The 27,164-nt window shown below is 46.1% G+C and overlaps 1 protein-coding gene across 5 annotated transcripts in view; it reads left to right on the forward strand.

The window, feature by feature from the left end:
• The first annotated feature begins 4,494 nt into the window (after positions 1 to 4,494).
• The window catches only part of LOC147024213 (uncharacterized), a 44,474-nt gene continuing 21,804 nt past the window's right edge, over positions 4,495 to 27,164 (forward strand). Inside the window, exons 1-2 of one of the 5 annotated variants that reach the window (XM_085883892.1) lie at positions 4,495 to 4,766; positions 8,946 to 10,267. In XM_085883892.1, coding sequence (XP_085740018.1) covers positions 9,466 to 10,267 — 802 coding nt within the window. In that variant the 5' untranslated portion in view covers positions 4,495 to 4,766; positions 8,946 to 9,465. Of the gene's footprint in view, positions 4,797 to 8,945; positions 10,268 to 27,164 lie in introns of all 5 variants that reach the window. The other 4 variants (XM_085883893.1, XM_085883891.1, XM_085883890.1 and 1 more) reach the window with 4 other exon arrangements.

Below are 27,164 nucleotides of genomic sequence, written 5' to 3' on the forward strand. Positions count from 1 at the left end.
TCTGGTCCACCATCGCGTCGGCTGGCGTCCATCAATGCATTGTGTCGCGGGTTTGAATCCTGCCGAACTGGATCATCAAAAACTGCACGAGGCGGGGAGGTGCGAGACAGGTTCTCCCCTTCGGCTCACCTTCCCTCCCGAGCTGAAGGGCTGAATAAAGGCCGCGGCCATCACTTCTTTTGGGTATTTGTGTGTGCGTGTGTGTGTCTGTGGGCCCGTCTTCAAGTAGAATTGTTTAAGTGCCTTGTACATACTTGCATTTCTTTTAGTCGGTTTAACTCTGCTCCTTGTGTGTTCCCTCTCCCCTATTGTAAATAAATACCCATTTGTTGAATGTTTCAGCTCGTCCTTGTCCTTTCCTTCATTGGTTCACCATGGCGCGTGTTGGGGGATTAAAAAGGCCATTGCTGCCGTAGTTGTGCATTTGGACCGACGGGACCTCGGTAATCATCCGCTCAGGTTACGCACGGGTCGAGCACGGCAACGGCTCGTCCCGTTCGAGCTCCGTCGAGGGTGTGAATTCCTCGGTAGCTCGCCACGTGGGCCTCTAGGTATTTTGAAGTTCGGCAAATAACCGTCCCACACGGTTGACCAATTGACGATTCACGGTCCTGTAATGGACCCGCACCTTCGGAGTTATCGGAAAGGTACGATCTAGATTCTGGGTGTTCATTGGAGCCGACTCTACTGCTCTATCTAGCGGTCGTGCTCCCTGCCGATACCCGGCCCACAACAATATTAGTATTGGATTATTTGGCTGAGTAATTGAAAGAAAACAGACTATTTCAGTGTTAAAAGAAGAAGCGTCAAAGATGAGGATTAATGTCACATGCACACAAGCGATTCATGAAAGGAGGGTTGCCCTCAATAAAGTAAGGAAATCCCCATAATGATCGAGGACGTCATCGAATACAAAAGGAAAAGAGCACAGGCTCAACGGATCATCAAAACGGCAAAGACGGCCTCTTGGCGCCGCTACTGTTCATCCATTAACCCAGACACTCCTCTTCAAGGCATTTGGAGAAGAGTGAAATTTAGAAATGGGATTAAAGAGGGTGGAAGGGTCATCCCTATGCTTGTGACCCCCAATGAAACCTCATCCTCTGACAAGGAAAAGGCTGAAGCCCTTGGCAAACATTTCTCTGACCTCATCGGAGAAAATATCACCGACAATGGTCCCAAATCGGCCGAACTCAAGTTTGGGAATAAACACAGAGACATCCTTAATGACCGCCACACTGTCCATTCCCCACTCAAATCTCAACTTTTCTCTCTGGGAAATTAGGAAAACCATGCAAAACGCCAAGAACAGTCCACAACAGTCCTGGCCCTGTCCACTCATCCCTCCTCATGTTCAGGCACATGGAGTGACAAGGTGTTTGGCAAGTTCCTTGAGCTATACAATGAGGTTTGGTCTCTCAGGGGACTGTCTCGTGACTGCAAACGATCCATAGTCATTCCGATTACAAAATCCAGAAAATATCCCAGAAACCCATGTTCTTCCCACCCAATTTCCCTCATTTCAGTAGTAAGCAAACTAATGGAGAAGATGGTCAACAATCGGTTGCTTTTCTTCCTCGAAAGTAATAACTTGCCGTCCGAAGCCCAGAGCAGATTCCGAAAGGGTCGTTCAGCCATTGATCACAAGTGTCGTGCTGGCTAACGAGGCCAGGAAATCCCTTAACCATCAGGAGTCGCTCCTCGGTGTTTTCCTTGACATTCATAAAGCTAACGACGCAGTCTAGAAAGAAGGCCTCCTTCACAAGTTACACCATCTCAGTATAAGGGGCAAGATGTTCTCGTGGATCTGGGAATTTCTGTCCAACGGGTCATTTCAGGTAAGACTTGGCTCGGCAGGGAATAGTCTCTCTCCCATTTTTCAATTGAAAGATGGCATCCTTCACGGTAGTAGTCTAAGCCCGACGCTCTTCAATATAACGAGTAATGATGTAGCCTCCCTTTTTGGGACTCCATGGCAAGATACTGCTATTTGCGGATGACATAGTCCTGTGGGCGCGGAGCATAAACCTCGCTTTTTCCACAAGAAGACTTCAGGATGACATCTGCTTAATGGAGCAGTGGGCCCAAAGATGGGGGTTCAAGTTGTCTGGCACCAAATCTAAATTTGTCATTTTCAGAAGTTGTTTTGACAAGGGGTTAACTTGGAGCCCCAACATAACGAAGCTGGCCTTCAAATGCACAGAGGGCCTGAATTTAATCTGAAGTCTCTCTGGTACATCCTGGGGGAGCTCATCAGGAAAGTCTTCTTCAGTAAAAAGCCCTTATCCACTCCCATCTCGTCTATGGTTTTCAGGTCTTTTCAGATATGTCAAAAACCAACCGCAGAAAACTAGAAGCCAATCAAGATAAAGCCCTCCAAGTCTGTTTGGGTGGTTTTGCCAGCACGTCAGTCTCTGCCCTGCTGGTGGAGGCCGGTGAGATACCCCTGTCCCTCCGCTGGGAAGTATCTCGGCTGAAATGCTGTGGACAAAAACTCTATCTTCCGGGGCCAACCATCCAGTTAAAGTCATTTTCACACTTTTGGGAATGCCATAAGCAGGGTAAAAACCCAAATTCTCCTCCCTCCGTTCTAGCCTGTAGGAGGGCAGCCCAACAAATGGGTCTGACTCCATTTCCATAAATCTTGTCAAAGCAGTTCCAATTTGGCTTGTCTGGAATTCATCTTGACTTATGGGGGGAAAAAATCGAAAAGGACATCCCTTCATTATCCTGCAACCAGGTGCTCGAGTACTGTATATCCACTGGATGTGGAGCCAATCTCTCCACGTCTGTACAGATTGCTCCAAAGTCCCTTCCCTCGGACGAACAGCTGCAGCAAGATGCATCCCCGATGTTAAGGTGACCAAGGCGATGAGGCCTTTTGATCACCTATCGGCGTTCTCTGCTGAACTCTTCGCCATCATGTTAGCGCCGGAATGGGTCATTGATTTTCATCCACTCGGTGTCATGATCTTTTCTGATCCCCCTTTCCGCCCGAAAGGCATTGGAATCCCTACATGACGGACGCAGATATGACTTGGTTCTTGAGGTATCGCGTCCGATCACAATGGTCGACCTGCGTCGGATCCCAGCTCATGTGGGCACTGGGGGAAACGAGGCATGCGGCGGGTTACCCCAGGACGTTACCCCCAATCCCCCTGGGCCAGTCTGAAATAGTGAGTCTGGTCAAGGTTCAGAATGAAAAAAAAAAACCATGACAATCCCAGTGGGACTCCAACATTAAGGAAATGTTTAGTGGCAGGATGAAGGTTTAATGGTCGTTCCACCAGCTCTCCTGCAAAGACCAGGTAGCTCTCTTCAGGATCAGATTCAAGCGATTCTTATCTCTGCAGGATTGGGTGCCACCCGTCCTGGATTTGTGAAATGTCTTGGGAACCTGAAGAGATGCACCACCACGTGTTTTTATAAAATGCCCCTTCATGATGAACCCAGAGTGTGTCTGTCTCTTCCAAATAATAGAAGAGGTGGAGGGTGGGGGGAGGGTTTGGAACGTCTGATCTTCCGCTCATTTTCCGTCTTTTGAATCAGAACCTTCCCTGATTCTGCAAAGGTGGCCATGAGATTATAAAAGAGAGAGGGCTATCCAAATTCATCCACCGCCATTAGTATATTTCGGCCTTTAGTGGTGGATATAGAGCCTCACTGATTTGAAAACGCCATTAATAAAATAAAGAAGAAGAAGAAGTGAAATAGGAAGAAGAAGAAGAAGAAAAAGGAGAGGTGGAAGAGAAAGAAGAAGAAGAAGATGAGATGGAATAGGAAGAAGGAGACGAGGAGAAATATGAGGAAGAAGAAACACCTGACATTTTAAAAGAGAGAGGGAAATCCATATCGGATTATTAAAGGGCTATCCAAATTCATCCAACGCCATTAGTATATTTGGGCCTTTAGTAGTCTATATAGAGCCTCACTGATTTGAAATCGCCATTAATAAAATAAAGAGATGAAATAGGAAGAAGAAGAAGAGTAGAAATTGGAAGAAGAAGAAGAAGAGGTGGATAGGAAGAAGCAGAAGAAGAGATGGAATAGGAAGAAGAAGACGAGGAGAAATATGAGGAAGAAGAAGAAGAACCTCCTGCGATTTTAAAAGAGAGAGGGAAATCAATATCGGATTATTAAAGGGCTATCCATATTCATCCAACGCCATGAGTATATTTGGGAGCGTGGTGTATATAGAGCCACACTGATTTGAAATCGCCATTAATAAAATAAAGAAGAAGAAGAAGAGGTGAAATAAGAAGAAGAAGAAGCAGCAGAAGAAGAGATGGAATAGGAAGAAGAAGACGAGGAGACATATGAGGAAAAAGAAGAACCTCCTGCGATTTTAAAAGAGAGAGGGAAATCAATATCGGATTATCAAAGGGCTATACAAATTCATCCAACGCCATTAGTATATTTGGGAGCGTGGTGTATATAGAGCCTCACTGATTTGAAATCGGCATTAATAAAATAAAAAAGAAGAAGAAGAAGAAGAAGAAGAAGAAGAAGAGGTGGTGAAATAGGAAGAAGAAGAAGAAGAAATAGGAAGAAGAAAAAGAATAAGGAGAAGAAGAACCACCTATCTTCCTGTTGGTGCTGGCGCTGTGCGGAGGCCGCAGCCTCGAGCTTTCCGGTGTTCGGGGGTCTCGTTGAGCTCCCGCTCGCAGATCAAACTCCTCTCTGTTCCAGTATTCTTGGAATTTCATACAAAAAGCTTAAAACTCCAAGCAGTTCCAGGAACGAGGACACCGATGGGCATCATCATGGTAAACGGCACCTCGTTCCCATCAGAGCATGTGTGTGATTATCTTTTCATCAGTCGTTCAGTGCAGCAGCAGCAGCAGCACCGTCCATGTTCGAGTCCCGTTGAGTCGGTTCGGATGCTTGTTTATAACCCGTTCGTCACGTGACCCGGGGACGATCATCCGTTTTGATGTTGCAGGTGCGAGGAGTTCATCTTCTTCAAAGGTCAAAGGTCAAAGGTCACGATTTTCAAGAAACTTAAAACTCGCACTTGGCTAACGTGAGCTGGTGTTCGAGTACGGGTCTGAAAGGTCAGAGCAGCAGTTTGTTGAAAATGGTGACCTTTGACCTTTTTTAAAAGGGCTTGCTTCTGGCTCAACCATCAGAATGATTAAACACGAGTACCTGCAAACGTGTTTGTGTGTGACGGGTAGTGTGCCATTGTCAAATCTCTGTGTACATTTAATCACAGTTGTGATTGTACTGGAAGCAAGCGCCAACAACGAATGAATGAATGAACGAGGCACATGACCGACACAATTCTTGCCAGAAGCCATGGTTGGATCTGTAATGGCCACCAACACCAACTCAGGACCCTAGGATCCCAAGCCGCCACCCGAACCACTGAGCCAACACCAACTCAGGACCCTTGAATCCCAAGTCGCCAACCTAACCACTGAGCCATCACCAAATCAGGACCCTAGGATCCCAAGCCACCACCCTAACCACTGAGCCAACACCAACTCAGGACCGTAGGATCCCAAGCCGCCAACCGAACCACTGAGCCAACACCAAATCAGGACCCTAGGATCCCAAGCCACCACCCTAACCACTGAGCCAACACCAACTCAGGAACCTGGGATCCCAAGCTGCCACCCTACCCACTGAGCCAACACCAACTCAGGACCCTAGGATCCCAAGCTGCCACCCTAACCACTGAGCCATCACCAACTCAGGACCCCAGGATCCCAAGCCGCCACCCTAACCACTGAGCCAACACCAACTCAGGACCCTAGGATCCCAAGCCGCCAACCTAACCACTGAGCCAACACCAACTCAGGACCCGAGGATCCCAAGCCGCCAACCTAACCACTGAGCCAACACCAACTCAGGACCCTAGGATCCCAAGCCGCCACCCTAAAGGGGCTGTCACACCTTGACGATTTAGCCAGCATATGCCGATTTATGAAAAATTTGTCTAAAACGCTGGCACACGTCCAATACGTTATGGGTACGTTTTGTGTACGTTAGGTGCACGCTGAAAAACACTACCATAGGTCGTATTACGCTGGTTTAAAACGTTGTACTTTTTTGGTTGTCCAAAAATTTTGCATGCTTGAAATTTTACGACGTACTCGGCGTTTGGCTCACACGTTCCGCTACGCTGGCCACAAGTAGTAGGCACGTTATGCGATCGTTGACACGTTAATTGTATGTTACTCATAAGTCAAAACACGTAGAGGTAACATTCGCGTACCCGAAACTTATTTCTAACCTATGAGTAACGTTTTGTAAGCACGCTACACGAACGTTGTTCACACTTTGCAACATGTTACTTGAAAGTTCCTCATTTGTCGAAACACATCAAAGTAATGTTTAGGGTACCCGTGACTTATTAATAACCTATGAATAACGTGATCGGGAATTATTATGCGATGCATACGCTGGACTATCGTTGGGCATAGGTTGTGGACGACTAAAACACGATAAACAATCGTTGGTATAACTTATCTATAAGTTATCGAAGCGTTCTGTGTTCATTACGAGTACATTATGCATTTGTCTAAGTCGTTTTTAATACTTTAAAAAGTAAAACAAAGAAATATTTCATCGTGGGAATGAGGAAAAAAAATTAGCCGAAAAGAACATCGAACAATGGTGCAAAGTCGTCTCCGATTCGTGGACGATAAGAGGATCCATCATCACCCACACCCTCCCCATCACGCTCACATACTACTACTGACAGACATACTACTACTACCAATACAACTACTACTACTATTACTACTGTCATGCACACCAACTACTACTAATAGTATTACTACTACTGATACTACTGGCATTGACATCTACTCAACATGGAGTCTGGAACAATGACGGGTTCCTCTTGTGAAGCCCATTTGTATATACCAATTCCCCTTTACGCTGCCAATACGCCATTACATGGTAGATGTAAGTTAGAAACACGTTCAGTAAGTTCTGTGGTCGTCCGGAAGACGTCAATCTAATTCGTCTACATACGACAATGTGCGTTTTAGATACGTTACACATAGGTTCATAGCATGTTACTCAAAAGTTAGAAGCACGTTATACTTAGGTTCAAAGCATGCTACACATAGGTTAAACGCACGTTACTCATAGGTTCACAGCACGCTAGTCATTGGTTGAAGGCAAGTTACAAATAGGTTCAATGCACGTTACTCATAGGTTTCAAGCACGTTAAACATAGCTTCAGAGCACGCTACTCATAGGTTAAAAGGACGTTACCCATTGGTTGAAAATTAGGTTTCGGGTATGTTAAATATTACCTTGACGTGTTTCGACTTATGAGTAACCTACAAGGAACGTATGTCCGTCGTGTGTAAACGATCGCGGAGCGTGCCAGGAACATAAGACAACGCATGCGGAACGTGTTAGCCATACGCTGAGTACGTCGTAAAATTTTCAGCATGCTTGAAATTTCACGACGTACTAGATGTACCACGGAATATGACAGCGTACTTCATTGTTTTCCAGCCTACTCTTAACGTATACACAACTTTCCTATACCGTATTTGACGTGCGCCTAGAGTTTTAGACACATTTTTCATAGGTCGGCATACGCTGGCAAAATCGTCAAGGTGTGACCGATGTTGACACTTCAAATTCTCAGGCAGTTATGATTTAAATCGGCGTCTGGCAGGTTCTTAACAGGCTACGCCACGAGTTCGCTGGCGATACGTTTAGCGTGCTATGCGAAAGTTAAACTATCGTTGGGCATAGGTTGTGAACGCCGACAACAGGCTAAGCATTCGTTGGTAAAAGTTATCAATAACACAACGAAACGTTCTGTGCCCCTTACTAATATGTTATGCATACGACCAACATGTTATGAATACGCCCAAAACTTAAAAAAAAACAAACATCAAAATTTCAGCGTACGCCAATGTTTTACATACATTTTTATACGTTGCCATTGCTGGCTGAAACGTCAAGATGTGACAGGGCCCTAACCACTGAGCCAACACCAACTCAGGACCCGAGGATCCCAAGCCGCCACTCTAACCACTGAGCCAACACCAACTCAGGACCCGAGGATCCCAAGCCGCCACTCTAATCACTGAGCAAACACCAACTCAGGACCCGAGGATCCCAAGCCGCCACTCTAACCACTGAGCCAACACCAACTCAGGACCCGAGGATCCCAAGCCGCCACTCTAACCACTGAGCCAACACCAACTCAGGACCCGAGGATCCCAAGCCGCCACTCTAACCACTGAGCAAACACCAGGCTCTAAGCAAATACTCTGATTCCATCCCTTGAATGTTTACTTGGAGCCTAATTGCGTGTGTATACTGTTATTAGCTCGCCTGTTCGAAGAACAGAGAGCTATAGTGATACCCCCGGCGTGAGCGTCGGCGACAGCGTGAAAATGTTAAAGTTTTTGGTGCAAGTTATTTAGAAGCTTGCCATTCATTTAATATGTGAACGAGGATGCTGATATTTGGCATGGTGGTTACTTTGGGGTATATTATTGATGTCGTGAAGTTGAAATTAAAAAATAATTTCAAATGTTTTAAATTTTTGACCTGTTTTGAACTTAACTTTTTTGTAGCACATCAACGTTGAAGTTTTTTCCTTTCTAATGTTTTTATCTACCACACTATTTTTTTACTGATTACAACATACAAATACATATATTGCTTTAAAATTATTTGGATCAGACTTCACTCCAATGCTTTATTGAAAATATAATTAGACTAGTCTTTTAAAAACGATAAATGCATAAACAGGCGAGCATTGGGTGGCTTTGACACCAACTCTCTGGTTGCATGTGCAGGCATTCGAAAATGATTGATCTCGTCGTTGTATAGTTTCCAAATGCAATCAACATCACTCATCAAGTTGATCTCAGAAGCAATGATCATTGGTGATGATTGAGACGACTCACTCGTACACCTCTTTTCCCTCTCCCAACCCCGCACCACCTCCTCTCTTGCAGAGCTCATCGGATTGCTGATTTGCTGTCCTTTTGAAACTCACCGCCAGAGATGATTTGTGCTTCTGCTTCCTTTGACCTGTTTACAGAGTGGCAGTGAGGTTGGCTCAGAAAAACCGAATTTTTTTCTTCTTAAGATCACATTTTACATCGTCCAGTCGGAAGAGGTGTCCGCCACACCCTGCATGATCGCGACAGATATAATTAATTGGTCTGTTTTGTTGATAAAAACACACTCCACATGTGTTCCTTGTATTAAAATTCACTGTATGTGATAGTAAGTGAATTCTGGCTCAAATTAATGAAACGGACTTAAACGGCTGAGGTTTTTTTTTCTTCTGCACTTGTAATAGAATTTTAATGAACCCAGTGCAATTTTTTTTTTTCATTCATGCGGCTTCCACTAGCAGTTATAAATAAATAAATAATCTTGAAATCGAAGATAACCTGCACACAGAGGTGGTGGATTGCTACCGTTACTTCTTCCCTGTGTGCGTATTGATTTGTCGGAGATTGTGTCACCATGGCATGCATAGCGACGGTGGCTTGTCCATCTCGAGCCGGTGGAGCTTTGCCAGGCACTGGCAGTGTTGGCAACAGCGGGACGACGACGGCGGCATCATTGACCTCGACAGGAGCCGGTGACGCCGGATCGTGGCGAGATCCAAGAACTGATTTCTCTGGTTGGCTAACGGCACTCGGCGCATCACCTGGGCTTGCAGGAACACTGCGGCGTGAACTGGGTATCGGGGACTTTGAGACTCTTCGAGCAAGTGCTGCCAACCTTCCACGTCGACATCAGCTCCTTTTAGCCGCCCGCCGCCGACTCCCACAGGCGACTTGTGCGACGTTGCGCCGAGCCCTTGCAGCCTGTGGACCGCCGTCAGAAGGCCTTGCCACCTCACCACCACTTTTGGCTGATGTTCTTGAAGCTCTGGTACTCACTCTGACTGGTTTAAGCCGTGAGTTGCTTTCGGCAGCACATCGTTTCAGCTCACTGGAGGCCGGTCTGTACGCGACAACGGAGACTCCCGGGAGTTTTGTCAGCACCGAGGGGCAAGGTTTTGAAGAAGGCACAAATACAAATAGCTTTGATGGGCAGCCAGCCTTTGATGGTGGGCTTGATGGATACAGTGGTGGTCACTCTGCTGTTGGACTTGATGGGTCGGTGTATGGCGAGGGACATTCATATGAGGGGGCACCTGGGGGATACACAGAACTGACTGGCGAGCAGGAAATGGATGGGGGTTTGGATGCAGGCACAGTGTACACCGAGGAAACAGAAGCAGTTGAAGCAGAGACTGAAGGACAAGCAGAAGCCACAGGTAATATATGAATCAAAAGCCAGTTTTTTGAAAAATGTAATTATGACCATGTTCTCCCTTGTAGCCCCATTGAAACATTGATATAAGTTTATAACAAGATTAGAGAGGGTATTGTGATTTTTTTTTCTTTTTTTCTTATTGTGTCATTTCAAACCTTGACTTGAGACGCACTATACATAATTACCCTGCACGCGTGAAGCAAAAAGTGGGGTTAAGCAATTGGTTCACTTTGTCTATCTACAGACGAAAGTCTGTGATGGAGGAACAACTTTATCTCAATTTAATGTTGTATTCTGAACACTGTAGAACACGAATTGGAACACGAACCTGCAGTTTCGCAGTACTTTGACTGTGAACTTGGCAAATTTTACGGAACCTCGTCCCAAGTGCACACGCGCAGACCAGGGTAAGATAACTATTTAGTCTGCCTGGCTGTTTGGCAGTCAAATGTAATTGAAAATCATTCAAAATAGAAACCTTATTGTTTTTAGGGATGTCATAAAGGACACAAACAACAGGCACGAATAACTCATTTTATGTGCTAAATATAGTGGTGTAATAGACGGTGCCTCAACGGCGGTAAACTTGGGGAATTCCTTTTTCTTTAGCCTTTCAAGCCTTCATTTTATTTCAATTGAATTGTACACTTGAGCACTGGAGAACACAAATTGCCTTTTTAGCAGTACTTGGACAAAATATTTATGCTGTCTCAAGCCCTGAGGGCAGAGTAACTGTGAGAAGCTGCATTCAGACAAATATGGTGGTGCTTAGAGCTGTTTGTTCAGTGCAAAACCGAAAGCAACAGTTTAAAAACCCTTCCTATGTCCTTTTCTCCCCCCCCCCCCAAGACTGCATGGGGTAAGGTGTTCTATGAATGCTCAAGTTTGAGAAGTGTTTGTTAGTTTGTTTGACTGGAATGCATTCCTAAACCGTTGGACATGAGTTGAAAACTGCTGGTTGTACTCGAGGTATGCATGGGAAGGTTTTAAGCACTCTACAAATCCATAGCCTCTGGGGTTCAGGGTGGGATGGGATGAGGGGGGGAGCATGCAAATTCTCAAGATAGAAATGTGTATCGCATAGCACTACCCTTGGTGTGAGGGGTTGCTACAAGTCGTAATAAATTAAAAGTCTCTGCATAAAAACTATAGATATCGTAGTGAGACAATTGTCATGCTATAATACCCAGTCAGTCCTCGTTTAACGTCGTAGTTACGTTCTTGAGAAGTGTGACTTCAACTGAAACGACCTTTAAGCGAATCCAATTTCCCCACAAAAATTAATGTAAATAGGGGGGTTAGGTTACAGGGAAAATTTTTTTTTATCGTCGGACAAAATAAATTATTTACATATGGAGTATAATTTTAAACAAACAATTGGATATCATCATCTCCAATTGATTTTTTTTTAGTTATTTTCTCATCATCTCGAGTTGCTTCAGATCTTTCTTGGTTCGATGTTTCTCCGTGCGATTGCAGAAGTTGTGTAACGTCGGCTTCTTGCACCTCATCAAAACCCACTTTAAAGGCCAAGCACATGATAACCTCCTTCATCGCAAGGAAAACATATTTAAATCCTTTCAAGTCATTGACACGTTCAGGCCACAACTTGTTCCACAAACCGTTCATGCACACCTGAGTAACTTCAGCCCAGAACCCTCTGGGTGGGCTTCTGCACCAGTATTTACTTTACGGCTTGTACACCGGTATTTATGGGATGATTTATAATGTAGCTTTAAAAAAAACAAAAAAAAAATGAGGAAAACCATTAGTGTAGCACTAAATTGGAGGTAAAACAACTTCAAGCGAGTATGTTCTCCAATAGATCAGCGACTTGATAACAGGACGATGTTAAGCGAGGACTTGCTGTATTGCGAGGAAAAGTACCCAGTGATGGGGAAAAGCAAGCAAAAGAGTCCCATCCCCAGTACCAGGAAAAGTTTATGTTGATCTATCAATTTAAATTATTTCATAGACTTTAGAAATGTTCATTGTGTTCCACTCTTGGTTTCAGCAGAGCCAAAGCTCTGAGCTACTTAATACCGCCCACCGCAAAATGGTTATTCATGCCTGTCCTCCCGTCATTTCAAAATGAATGTTGCGCTTTTCAAACGCAGTGTGGGAAGTGGCACCGTAAACGGGGGACAGACAGATGCGCGGACAGACACCACGGTTCGCAATACATGATAGACGAGTGGGAAACCCATGGCCATAGACATATTACATTTGGACATCCTGAGCAATCCTACTGTATGTGGAGTTTTACAAAATGGGTCCCGGCAATCCGTCAGATCCAGCAATGATGTATTCTACACTATTTACTTCACATTGTATGTGAATACATGTCCACGCACATGTGAAATACAGTTTGTAATATGTAATTCCATGTAATGTAAAATGTCCATGAAAATATCACGTACTGTACAGTCGTGGCCAAAAATATTGACACCCTTGAGCACTTTTTTCAAAATAACTCACAATTTTCTCGAAAAATAAGTTCAAATTGACATAAATATTTGATGTCCACAGTTCTTTATTTCACTGTTAATATTGGAGAACCTTTGTTTTATATTCAGAACTTAATATATCCTTTAAATCAGAAAATAAAAAAATGGCTTTGAGAAAATTATTGACACCCTTGACTTAATATCGGGTAGTACACACAGCCTTTGGACAAAATAACTGCAGTCAAGCACTTCCTATAGCCATGAATGAGCTTCCTACACCTCTCTACTGGCAGCTTGACTCATTCTTCTTGTACAAACTGCTCCAGTTCTCCCAGATTTGAAGGGTTCCTTCTCCCAACTGGTGTTTTCAGATCTCCCCACAGGTGTTCAATTGGATTTAGATCTGGACTCATTGCTGGTCACTTCAGAACATTCCAGTGTTTTGGCTTGAGCCATTCCTGGATGCTTTTTGAAGTGTGTTTGGGGTCATTGTCCTGCTGCAAGATCCAAGACCTTCGACGGAGACCCAGCTTTCTGACACTGGGTTGAACATTGAGCTCCAAAATGCCTCCTTGGTAATCTCCTGATTTCATGATGCTATGCACACATTCAAGGCACCCAGTGCCAGAGGCAACACATCAACCCAAAAACATCACTGAACCTCCTCCATGTTTGACTGAAGGGAAGGTGTTCTTTTCTTTGAAGGCTTCATTTTGTTTTCTGTAAATATAGAGATGATGTGCTTTACCAAAAAAGCTCAAATGTGGTACAATCTGTCCACAGGACATTCTCCCAGAAGTATTTTGGTTTGATTCGGTGTGTTTTGGCAAACTCGTCAGGCTTTCTTATGTCTCTCTCTCAGCAGTAGCACCACAGAACCCCCTTTCCTGGGTCTCCTACCACAGAACCCCCTTTCCTGGGTCTCCTACCACTGAACCCCCTTTCATTGAGATGGTGATGGATGGTGCGAGTTGAAACTGTCGTACCTTGTATCTGAAGGTCAGCTTAGATTTGTTTGGCAGTCGATCGAGGTGCTTTCAAGTTTTCTCTTTGGCCATGTCCAGGGAGGTTGGTTATCGTGCTATGGGCCTTAAACTTCCTGATAACTGCTTTTGGTGGACACAGGAACATCAAGGTCTCTGAAGATGGACCTGTAGTCTTGAGATTGTCCATGATTGGCTACAATCTTGTGTCTGAAATCCTCAGACAATTCTCTGGTTTTCTTTCTTTTCTCCATGCTCATTGTGGTACACACAGTGACACAAAACAGCAGAAGGACTCCTTTTCTCCATCACCTCTCAGAAGGACGCCTCTCACAACACCCCCCCCGCCTCTCACAACACCCCCCCGCCTCTCACAACACCCCCGCCTCTCACAACACCCCCCGCCTCTCACAACACCCCCGCCTCTCACAACACCCCCGCCTCTCACAACACCCCCCGCCTCTCGCAACCCGCCCCCGCCTCTCGCAACCCGCCCCGCCTCTCGCAACCCGCCCCCGCCTCTCGCAACCCGCCCCCGCCTCTCGCAACCCGCCCTCCGCCTCTCGCAACCCGCCCTCCGCCTCTCGCAACCCGCCCTCCGCCTCTCGCAACCCGCCCTCCGCCTCTCGCAACCCGCCCTCCGCCTCTCGCAACCCGCCCTCCGCCTCTCGCAACCCGCCCTCCGCCTCTCGCAACCCGCCCTACGCCTCTCACAACACCCCCACGCCTTTCACAACAACCCCCACGCCTTTCACAACAACCCCCACGCCTTTCACAACAACCCCCCACCTCTCACAACAACCCCCCGCTTCACATAACACCCCGCCTCTCACTCCACCCTAACCTCTCGCTCTCTCGCTCTCTCACTCTCTCACTCTCTCCCACTCCCATTCTCTCCTGTTCCCATCCCTCCGCTCTCTCACTGCCGCCCCCATCCCTCCGCTCTCTCACTGCCGCCCCCATCCCTCCGCTCTCTCACCGCCGCCCCCATCCCTCCGCTCTCTCCCTGCCGCCCCCATCCCTCCGCTCTCTCCCTGCCGCCCCATCCCTCCGCTCTCTCCCTGCCGCCCCATCCCTCCGCTCTCTCCCTGCCGCCCCATCCCTCCGCTCTCTCCCTGCCGCCCCCATCCCTCCGCTCTCTCCCTGCCGCCCCATCCCTCCGCTCTCTCCCTGCCACCCCCATCCCTCCGCTATCTCCCTGCCGCTCCCATTCCTCCGCTCTTTCCCTGCCGCCCCATCCCTCCGCTCTTTCCCTGCCGCCCCCATCCCTCCGCTCTCTCCCTGCCGCCCCATCCCTCCGCTCTCTCCCTGCCGCCCCATCCCTCCGCTCTCTCCCTGCCGCCCCCATCCCTCCGCTCTCTCCCTGCCGCCCCCATCCCTCCGCTCTCTCCCTGCCGCCCCCATCCCTCCGCTCTCTCCCTGCCGCCCCCATCCCTCCGCTCTCTCCCTGCCGCCCCCATCCCTCCGCTCTCTCCCTGTCGCCCCCATCCCTCCGCTCTCTCCCTGCCGCCCTCCGCTCTCTCCCTGCCACCCTCCGCTCTCCCCCTGCCGCCCCTCCGCTCTCTCCCTGCCGCCCCTCCGCTCTCTCCCTGCCGCCCTCCGCTCTCTCCCTGCCGCCCCTCCGCTCTCTCCCTGCCGCCCCTCCGCTCTCTCCCTGCCGCCCCTCCGCTCACTCCCTGCCACCCCTCCGCTCTCTCCCTGCCGCCCCCTCCCCTCTCTCCCTGCCACCCCCTCCCCTCTCTCAGTTTCAATCCATTGTTCAGATGGCGCACACACATTGATAATTCACTTCGTGTGTAAAATACCCTGATGACAAGTTTTATCTGAGTCAGGATTCCAACTGAGACACGAGAACTTTGAGGCGAGTGTGCGAACCTTGAACCCATCTTGTCAGTCCAAGTCATGTAAAGATTCCATGTTGTATTTATACATTTAAGATGTATATTGTTTGGTATCATGCATTTCTTCTGGTTGAATGTTGAGCTTTGCCTGTGTGCCGAGCTTTTCAAACTCAGCACGGGAAGCAGCTGCCGGAAACAGGCGACAGCCAAACATGCGAACATACAATTGTTATGGGTTTGCCTGCTGGGTCAGTGGCTTCTCAGACCGCTTCCTGACCTTTGACCCTGAAGCCGATGAGCCACAGATAACTCCATGGCACAGGTTGCTAAGCAACCACGGACACCGTCTGTGATTAATTTTGGTGGAGTCCTCGCATCCAATTCCCACGTCGTCTCGGCAAATGAATTCCCCCAGATAAGGAACCATGCCCTTGACACCCCACTCCTAGAAATCAAGAATGGCTAAGCTGAAACATAAGCGGGATGTCGGATTGCCTATGACCGTAACGACACTGCGGGGCAAAAGTCCCATCCACCATTTACACACTTGTGTCTCATCAAAATATCAACCAATTACTGCGCCGTAGTCCCAAGAAGGAAGCCAGACATAACAATACGCACACACACACACACACGCACACGCACACGCACACGCACACGCACACTACATACCAATAGAGAAAGAGGAAATTGGGCAGGTTGGAAACGAATGGTCATGTTAGCAAGTAAACACATATTTACAAGCAATGCAGTGTCACAAAAGAAAGTCTTACCCTGATACACGCAAGCCCCTTATACAATCACTGTATCATGAAACCACAGCGAAAGGCGCCTCATTCACTCTGGGAAATTAGGCAAGCAAGAGTGAGATAAAGATTAAGAAGGCGGGGCTCGCTGGTGACCCCTCGCTCACCCCACGTAAGCCTGTGGGCTTTACGTTGGTCCCAACATGAAAAGGGGAGGGGTGAGAGAAGAGAAGAGAGGGTGATGGGTTGTTGCACTGTGTGAGGAGAAATTTGTTGAATGCTTCATAATGTGTAGAGGAAATGATGAATGCGAATCAGTAATCCAGCTCTGAACGAGTTGAGGGTTGGCAATTGTTGATTGCTCTTGTGCTTTCCAAGTGAACGATTAGAAATATGGAAAGCAAGAGAAAGCGTGCAAGTCAGTATGTATTCGCCGGCATTCCCAGAGAAAGAGCTCTGCGATTCGTCAGCACTCGCTCTGTGGCTGGCTCGATCAGTCTCAACAGAGCCCGTCCACGCAGAGGTTCACGTCCACCTGGCTTGTTCCTTCAAGACTCCGTCTGGCTCTCGTTCCCTAGACGCACATGACACTGAGTCCTGTGCTACCTGGCATTATAAAGCCCTCAGCTGAGGTGTGGCCGAAGAGTCGACCAGCGTCCCGGCACAGTTTGTTCACCACGCTGCTTTTGCATTGGAGCGCAGCTGTTGCCAGGCCATGCTCATTGGTCGAGCTCCTGGCTCAGCGATGCCGTCCATTGGTATCTACGCTCATATGTGGTCCTTGGTTTGGCTGCTCTGTCATGCAGGATGTTTCCCATCGCTACCTGGTGATATTCCTTTGGTCTTGATTTGTATTGTGGTTTTGCAATGAAATGTGGGTTTTGTAAAGTGTGGTGATGTGTGTATGGATGTGCTGAAAAGAGGTGTGGGAAGAGAAAGAGATGAAGAGGTATGGGGGGAAGAGATAAGAAGAGAGGGGATCTAGAGAAGAGTTACAAAGGGAATTCGAAACTGTTACATAAACAACGCATTTCTCTGTCCACTGATACGAGGGGAAAGGTAATCTATCGAAACAAAATCCTACCGATATATCTAAACTCCATGGTTCCTCCATGTGTTGGATGTAGCTCCATGGGGTCTTCCAAAACCGTAACAATGGCACGGACAGACACCACGCTTCTCATTATATAATATACTCATATAAAAGCTCATCAAAAATGACGGATTGGAATTTTATTCAAAATATTGAAGGAGACTCGAAAATATGTATCGTAGCAAGAAAAAGCGTTATTTTAAAACACTAAATGTACAAATGTGATCATATTTTGTTCATCTCCTGGGATGTTTCGTTTCAACAGTGCTGCCGCGTGAGCATACCAAAGTCTGAAGCCTCGGCCTAGCGTCAGGTGTGCTTATCTCTTCATTATTTATTCGACATCCTATGGGCGACGAGCACTTGTTTTACTCTGTGTGTGCAACACATCACGTGCAGCGAATTTCACATTCCTACACCTTTTATATATTGTTATTTTTTGAAATGCTTCTGCACACTGCCTTTGAGGCCCAGTTGCACATCAGTCCACAATTCTAATGTAAGAGACTTAATTACTCTTTTATGAAAAATGTTTTTCGAATTTTTTATTTAATCCAGAAAAACAGACTGGAGTAAACATAGTTGTGCTAAAAGATTGGCATTTAAAACCCCACTCAAATCGTCCGAACGAAGGAGGACAAATATATGCGCACTATATTTTGTTTAGGTAGATATTGTTACCCTCGCCGAAGGAGAGGGTATTGCATTTGGGTCCGGCCATCTGTCTGTTTGTTTGTCCGCACAGAACTTTGGTGTTTTTCTCCGCAACCGCTCGTCGTATTGAGACAAAATTTTCACCATTGTTGCGACTTCTCATGTGGAATGTTTTAATGATAATTATGATGTCATCGGTCGCGTGGTGTGGCAGCCATTTTGGAAAAACGGAAAAACTTTGGACCTCTATCTCTGAAATCACACCAAAGAAAAAAAAAATTGAAGCTTGGTACATCGCAAGTACGAGGTCCGTTCGAAAAGTAACGGGACTGACCTCACAGAAATTTTATTCCAAAAAATATATTGAAATCGCAGCTTGCCCCCTTCAAAATAGTTTCCCTCCAGTCTCGCACGCTTGTCCATCCTCTTCTTCCACGCTTCGATGCACCCCCAGAAGGCTTCTTCTGGAATCCTCCGGAACTCCGCCGTCACGGCCCTTTTGATGGCCTCCGCATCAGGAAATCGGGTCCCCTTGATCACCCCCTTGAGGTTGGAGAATAGGAAAAATTCACAAGGGGCCAAGTCTGGCAAATACGGGGGTTGCTCCAGAGTTGGCACGTTCCTCTCCGCGAGAAACTGTCGGATGCTCAGGGCACTGTGAGCAGGGGCGTTGTCATGATGGAGCACCCAGGCGTTGTTCTCCCACAGATCCCTCCTCTTGTCTTGGACTGATCTCATGAGGCGCCGGAGGATCTCCTTGTACACGAATTGATTCACTGTTTGATCCTGTGGTAGAAACTCGAAGTGGAAGATGCCCTTGATGTCAAAAAACGCGATGAGCATCACCTTGACCTTCGACTTCGACATCCTTGCTTTCTTTGACTCTTTGCTGTTTCTGGTCCTCAGACAACAGCTTGGGGATCATCTTTACGCACACCTTGCGCATTTCGATATTTTCAGTGATGATGCTCCAGACAGTGTCCTTGTTGATGGAAAGTTCCTCAGCAATCATCTGCACCGTAAGTCGACGATCTGCGTGCACCATCTGCATCACACGCTTGATGTTGTCCACCGTCTTGCTCATTGAAAGTCTTCCAGACCGTGGATTGTCTTCAACCTCCTCCCGTCCCTCCTTGAACCTCTTGTGCCATTCAAATGCTCGTGTACGTGACATCGTTTCCTCATGGGGAATGAGTGATTTTTTTTTTTTAATGCCGTCATCAGTGCCCTCGTTATGATGTCATAATTGCAATTGTAGAACGCCACCTGTGATCAGTATGAAAAATTTTGAGGGTCATCTCGGCATAAAATGGCCCACAGGAAAAGGAAATTGTGACGTCATCGGTCACGTGATTCGGCAGCCATATTGTTTTAAAAAAAAACCTTCAAAAATGTTCTTCTCTGAAGTGGCTGAACAAATCGAGGCGAAACTTTACATGTATGACCGGCTATCCATGAGGAAAAAAAGGTTCACATATGATATATCATTGGTCACATGGTTTGGCAGCCATATTGGATTTATCCTCAAACCTCTAAAAATACACCACTCTAAAGAAGTCCTGGCGAGGATCTGCAATCTCCGATTGCTCTTTCTCTTGTTTGTGTTTGTTTTACTTCTATGCACTCTTGAACCGCTGGATGGAATGAGTTGAAAACTGGTGTTTGCACTTAAGATGTTGGATGTCGACAGTAAAAAAAAAATAATATCCTTTGAGGTGGTGGTTGGAGGTTGGGGAGGGGGAGGCCCCAATTATCTCTACATAAATGTGCATCACATAGCGCCACCTGTTGGAAGCCGGAATTAGAAGTCATAATAAAATATGCCATGGACATCATAAAATGTGGGAAGGATTATTTGCTCATTCGTTCATGTCTTGTGCGGTTTGGCTGCTGGTTTGCATCATTAGTGGGAGTGCGGATGTGCTACCAACAGCAGTGCCCCTTGTAGGTTAGTGCAGGAATTTGGACATGGTGCCAGCGATGGCTCACCGACTCTGAGCAAAGGGCACTGTGGGGTTGTTGACGTCCACGAACTAATGCCGGCAGATAGGATGCACAGTTTAACATTAATCTGAGGGACGACACACACATTGATGAATCGCTCTGCTTGTGAAACACCAGGATGACAGTTTACAGCTGGGTCGACATTCAAACCCAGCCTAGATTGCTTGGAGGCGAGTGTGTGTTATTCTTGGCCATCCTGCCAGTACCTGTGTTAATGTTATTATCTAGATTTCTTAAGTTTTCAATATTTCTTGAAAGTTTGTTTGAGTTGGAGATTACTATAGTTCACCAGAGTCAGAGGGGATATCCGAAATGTAAAATGGAATCCTCAAAACAGATCAGTTTCCAAAAACAAACTTGGATAATAACTTCGTCACTTAAAATTAGGTACTTGCAAGTTATTAACCAAGTTATATTTTCAATAAATGAAGACAATAAATACACTGAGTTCTTAACTCTTATAAGGCCAACTAATCAGACCAATTTGTTTTAAAGATTATTGCATTTTTCGAGGCCAGATGGGGTCAATGTATCTTGCCACTTCAGTTTTTATAATAATACTCGACGACCTGTGAACCCGTTGGGTTCCCGTTGTGACAGCGGTTGATAAAAAAACACATTTCAAAACACAAAACAAAAAGATAGCTCCAGCGAACGAGACCGCTGAGGTTGTTTCCATTGATCAAATAATCCCGAAGAGTACTTGACTGAATTGGGAATTGATTTTTTTTAATAATTTTTTTCGTTGCCCGATTTGAACGAAACTTGATATTGCACGTCAATGTGAAAATAAAAAAATACACCCATGCGGGAGTGACGGTTATCTCTGCGAGAAACAAGCATGAGCATGAGTTCCTCGGGTGTAGTGTTCTCGGGTCAGGAGGGATTTTTGGACAACTTTGAAGTCACGTGACGCGAAAACGAAAGCGAATATCGAAAATCCGGTCCCGGTCCAAATCCGGTAGATATTGTCCCATAGATTCTTATGCCACAATCAAATTCAAGATAACTTAAGAAATGTAGGAGGAGATAGATTTTGAAAATCGTCATTTTGCAACTACATGAAGCAGTTTTCGCAAAATTCAGTCACGTTACGTGTACGTATTCGAAGATATCGGTATTCTTTCGAATGGACATGAAAGACAACGTCAGCTGCTATGCAATGACACCATTCACTAACTTTTACCATGCCCAGTAGAGAATATATAGCCTCTTGAAGGTAGGGCAGTTTTTGCAAACTTTGAAGTCACGTGACGCGAAAACGAAAGCGAAATTCGAAAATCCGCCCCGACCAAATTTAGATATTGTCCCATACATTCATATGCCACAATCAAATTCAAGAATGCTTGAGAAATGTAGGAGGAGATAGATTTTGAAAATCGTCATTTTCACATTTTTTTGCCAACTTTGAAGTCACGTGACACAAAAACGAAAGCGAATATCGAAAATCTGGCCTGACCAAATTTAGATATTGTCCCATAGATTCATATGCTCCAATCAAATTCAAGATCGCTTGAGAAATGCCGGAGGAGATAGAATTTGAAAATCGTCATTTTCGCATTTTTTGCCAACTTTGAAGTCACATGACACGAAAACGAAAGCGAATATCGAAAATCCGGCCTGATCAAAATTTAGATATTGTCCCATAGATTCATTTGCTACAATCAAATTCAACATCGCTTGAGAAATGGCGGAGGAGATAGAATTTGAAAATCGTCATTTTCACAACTTCAAAGGCCTCGTGACCTTGACCTTGACCTTGACCTTCGGTGACCTTGAAAGTCATACCATCGTGTCCGTCTCATCGACCTCTATCAGGATCACTAATGACCAGATCTCCCGCTTCAACGTCATTGTGAATGGACGGATGGACGGACGGATCGTCACCTCTCCTCTCAACACCCATATTATTAGGTCATGCTCGAAGAGATGACCTAAAAACGGAGAAAAGAAAGTCGAAGAAATTATTGTGCGTAATCTTCTAAACACAATTTTATTTATTAACGAACACGGAAGTATTAGATCAAAATGGCGATGTTTATTTTATGCTTAAAAATGAATCGTTCTTTGTCTATACTAAATGTTTGAGATTTTAAAATAAATCATTTCAAGAAAAAAAAAAGATAGCTCCAGCGAACTTGACTGCTGAGGTTGTTTGCATTGATGAAATTCTCCTGAAGAAGACATGACTGAATCAGGAATTGATTTTTTAATAATTTTTTTCGTTGCCCGATTTTAACAAAACTTGTTACTGCACACCGCAGGAGAATGGTGAATAAGGTGGCACTACATTTTTTGCGCTATCGTGTACCATTTTGGCTGTATTTCGGGAACATACATACATATACATATATACATATATATATATATATATATATATACATACATACATACATACATACATACATACATACATACATACATACATACATGATGAGAGTTTTAGTAATATAAAGCTGCTCTACTGAAAAGTCCACCTTTTGAATTAAAAATATGGTATTGAAAATTTATATTCCACATTTTTTTTTCTTGTATACCTTGTCGAGGCTCATATGAGAGCTAACACATAATGCACAGCAAGGGGGGCATGAGGCAAGAGGGCTGTGAGTGGGGAACAGAGGCATTCGATCTGCAGAAGGGAGAGGGACGGGGCGGGGAACATGTGGTAAACAAGATGGATATTACAGGGACTTTCAGGAAGGAAAGCAGGGAATTTGAAGGAAGTGGGTTTCGGATGGATTATCGGGGGTAGAAAAGATCGAGGATTTGGATGGGGGATGATAAGAGGTGGTGTTGAACAGCTGTTTTGAAGGCCTGGAGGGAAGAATGGGATTGAACAGAGTGAGGGAGTTTATTCCAAAGGCGGGGAAAAAGAGGAATGAAAGAGTGAATGTGAGCAGTGATTCATGATTTTGGAAGTTTTACCAGAAAGGGGTTGTTGACTGACCTTGTGCGCCCTGCGGAAATGTGGTGGGGACAAATCGCAGACATAGCAGGGTGGGCGAGACCGGAGAGGAGAAGGCAGAAGACAGAAAGACCACCAACCTGCCTGCAGTGAGAGAGTGAGAGGCCCAAAGACTTGACCTCATCGCGGGAGATGCCAATGATCTGAAATGCCTTGGTTTCTACAGTGTGAAGCCGAGAAAGGTGGGAGGCAGTTGCACCAGCCCAGAGGGGAGAGCAGTACCCCCATCAGGCTGCGGACGAAAGCTTTGTAAGTGGGCAGGAGCTCAGGTGGGCCGAGGAAGGAATTTGCATGACGGAGGATTCCCAGTCGGCAACTGGCTTTGAAGGTGAGGTTGGAAATGTGGCTTTCCCAGGAAAGATCATAGCAGATAGTGAGACCCAGAAGCTTGAAAGAAAGGACATCTTCCAAGGGATTGTTGAGAAAGTAGATGGGGGGGGTGGGGTGGGGGGGAGTTCCAAACGGTCCTTTCAGAGAGACATAGTGAGAGTGTGAGATTTGCCAGGATTGAAAGACGTATTCCACGTGTTGGACCAGTTTATGATTTTATCCAGATCTGCAGAAAGAGAAGAAGCTGCTGCTTGCCAGTCTGAGGGATGACAGATGGTGCGGCAGAGGGTGGAATCATCAACAAAGTGATAAAGAGGATTTTCCAGAGAGTCGGAGAGATGATTGATGAAAACCAGAAAAATAACAGGGCCCAGAACGCTACCTTGAGGAACTCCAGCCTGGACAGGAAGAGGGGATGAAAGAACTCCATTTAGGGCCACACCTTCACCGACAGGAGAGGAAGTCTGCGAGCCATGAGTGGAGATGGCCTTGGATACCACAGGAAGAGATTGGTGAGCAGGGCAGGGTGCCAGAACGTGTCAAAAGCACGCGATATGTCGAGGGATATTGCTCTGATTTCATATCCGGCATTGAGGACCTCCATCCATTGTTGGGATAGCGGAAGCAGCATGTCCAGGGTAGAGTGACCTGGTCTGAAACCAAATTGATGATCGGAAATCAAGCCATTTGGAGAAGAGGAAGGATTTAATGTCTGAAGCGATGATGGATTCCATAACCTTGCTGATGATTGGGAGAAGGCTGATTGGTCCGTAGTTGCAGGGATCTGTTTTTGCACCTTTTTTATGCAGAGCGGTAATGTTTGCTGATTTCCAAGCAGATGGCAGATGACCTTGAGCAAATGAGAGGGGAAGAGAAGAGAGAGAGGGTGAGCAAGAGCAGAGCAGGTTTTTAGGACATGTGGGCTGATGCCATCTGGACCGGTTGCAGAATCTGAGTTGAGGTTTGACAGCAAACTCTTCACTTTGTCAGAAAAAAAGGACACAGAGTCCAGGGACAGTTGGGTGCGACTGGGTAAGGTGGGTACAGAAAGTGATTGGTTTCAGACACAAGGATTTGATGCAAACACTGAGTTGAGGCATTCAGCCTTTTCATGTGCGGTATCGGCAGTGCTGCCATTTGAGGTAAGGGAGGGGATGTAGGGGGAACATACACCAGAAACAGATTTGATTAGATGCCACCAGGATTTTGAGGAGGGAGAGAGGTTTGAGAGTTCAGATTTGAGCTTAGAAAGATGTTGTTTTCTGGCTCTCCTGAGGGGAGATACACACTTGTTCCGAGCTTTATGGAAGGAACTGAGATTACCCTCAGTTGGGGTTGCTTTCCATGAGGCAAAGGCAAGTTGTTTCAGGACAACTGTCTCGCCACAAGCTTCAGTGAACCAAGGACGGGAGGAAGGGTGGGACAACTGAAGATGAGAGGGGACAAATTTGTGCATGAGGGAGAGCAAGTTTCTTTGAAATAATTTCCAAGATGAGTTGATGTTGGAGAAAGTAGTGATGGGAGACCAGTCGAGTAATTTGATGGCTGCTTGGAGACCCTGCCAGTCGGCTTGATTGAAACGCAAGATTCGGCGGCACTGAGGTGGTTCTCTGATAGCAGCCAGATAGATGTCCACTTTGACAAGCACGTGGTCAGAGGAACCAATCGGAGCGGAGAAAGAACAGCAGATATTTTCAGGGAAATTTGTCAAAATCAGATCCAGAAGAGACAGAGTACTATTGGTTGAGATGCTGGTCAGGAAATTGACCGATTGAGTCAGTCCCAATGAGTTGCAGAAAGCTTTTGCTGAGGTGCCATTGACAGGTGAGAGAGGTACCCACACCTAGCCAACTGGCATGATGACAATTGAAGTCGCCACATATGAGGAAGAGGCAGTTCGGATGAGAAGATAGAAGATGGTCCATGTTTTCGTATAGTGAGGTGTAGATGGAGTCATCACTGTTTGGTGGACGGCACAGTACACATATAAACATGAGGTGGGAGTGGAGGGGAAGCCGTAGCCAGAGGAATTCCTGGGGGTGTGGGGGAGTGAAGGCAGTGCATGGAGAGTGAGGAATAGAGTCTTTGATGAAGAGAGCAATTCCTCCATCAGGACAAGGCTCGGATCTGTCATACCAGAGGAAGGAGTAACCAGGGAGAGATACTTGGGAGTCAGACACGTCTTGGGGGAGGAAAGTTTCTGTGAGGTAGATTATGTCTGGTTTGTCAGTGGAAACCTGTATGGAAAGATCTGTAAGGTTTGAGCGAAGGCCCCAGATATTTGAGGTCCACTCTGTTAATGAAGAGAGAGGGGAGGAGGCTTTGGGTGTATGGGATGGGAGGGGAGGGGGAGGGTTGGACAAGGGAGGAGGGGGGGAGGTAAGGAGGGTTGTTGAAAGAGTGTGGGGGATTGCAGAATAGCTTGGGGAGGGGGCCGGATGAGGAGGAGAAAAGGCTCTGTGGTGCTGGGGAAGAGGGGGGCAGGAGAGGGGGCAGAGGGCAGTTGAGGATTTGAGGAGGTGGAGTGATGAGATGGAGGTGAGAGAGCAAGGAGGCAGCTTTGTGGATGTGAGGGGGGCAACTTTGAGAAGGGTCAGTGGGGGGTGAATTGTGGGAGAAGGGTGAGGGGGAGTTTTTGAGAAAGGTGAGAGGGAGGCTTGGAGGGAGAAGAGTGTGATGGTTGCTTAGAGAGAGAGAGAGAGAGAGAGAGAGAGAGAGAGAGAGAGAGAGAGAGAGAGAGAGAGAGAGAGAGAGAGAGAGAGAGAGAGAGAGAGAGAGAGAGAGAGAGAGAGAGAGAGAGAGGTGAGGGGTGAGGAGTGAGGGGTGAGGAGTCAGGGGTGAGGGGTGAGGGGTGAGTTGGCACTGAAGTTGGAAAAAAAGAGTGTTTGATGGAAAGCGAACATTCATAGCAAACTGGGGTTTCAAATTTTTTTAGGTCAGAAATGCGATTCATAACATTTTTTTGAGGGATGCAATAAAGGTAAGTTTAGAGAATGAAGAGAAGAAACGCTGTAACAGTTGGATTTTGTTGGCAAGGTATGAAGGAAAGGTCGAATTGAGAGCAGTCTGTTGAAAAGGAAGAAAAGTAGTGAATTATGATACAGTAAAGACTACCACATGTGTGAAAGAGGAAGATGAAGCATTATAAGATATCGTTTTATTATTATTATTATTATCATTGTTATTATTTTTATTATTATTATTATTTTTTTTTTGAGAGTTTTCATCAGATTTGGTCATGGAAAGGTTGTCGAAAAATTGTGGAGGTGAATGGTGAATTTGGAACGGAAAACGCAGAGTGAAGGTGATGGATCGATGAAAAGTATCAGTAAGAGAAGAGAGACACGTGGTTACAGGAGGTGTATAACTCGAAAGGATACAAGGAAGATTATTATTTTTTGAGGATTAGGTAAGATTCGGGAATGGAAGGTTCGAGGAAGAAATCGTGAAGGTCATGGCGAGAGTGGTCAGCTCAAACAGAATAAAGATGGCGTACCGGCAGAAGGAGGAAGAAGAAGGAATTAAGTCTCCGTCTCAAATCCCTGATCAGAGTCCAAATCTCACATCCGCAGAGCAAGACTGCAGGCACCAAGGACCTGAAAACTCGGACTTTCGTCGTCCTGCACAGGTACCGGCAGCACCACAATCCATGACTCCCCAGGCCCAATGCAGATGTCTATTGACATGTGGCTCACAGCCAGCAGAGCTATGAATATCACTGCCAAGGTAAGTGAATCTCCGTGACCTCAACATCCTCACCACAAACGGGCACAGACAAGATAGCAGCATCCAAGATGTCATTGAAAGCCTGGATATTAGTTTTGACCCAGGAAAC

The sequence above is a fragment of the Eptatretus burgeri genome, chromosome 6 (assembly GCF_056783735.1).
Source record: "Eptatretus burgeri isolate ZD-2024b chromosome 6, Ebu_testis_v1, whole genome shotgun sequence".
NCBI classification, from domain to species: domain Eukaryota; kingdom Metazoa; phylum Chordata; class Myxini; order Myxiniformes; family Myxinidae; genus Eptatretus; species Eptatretus burgeri.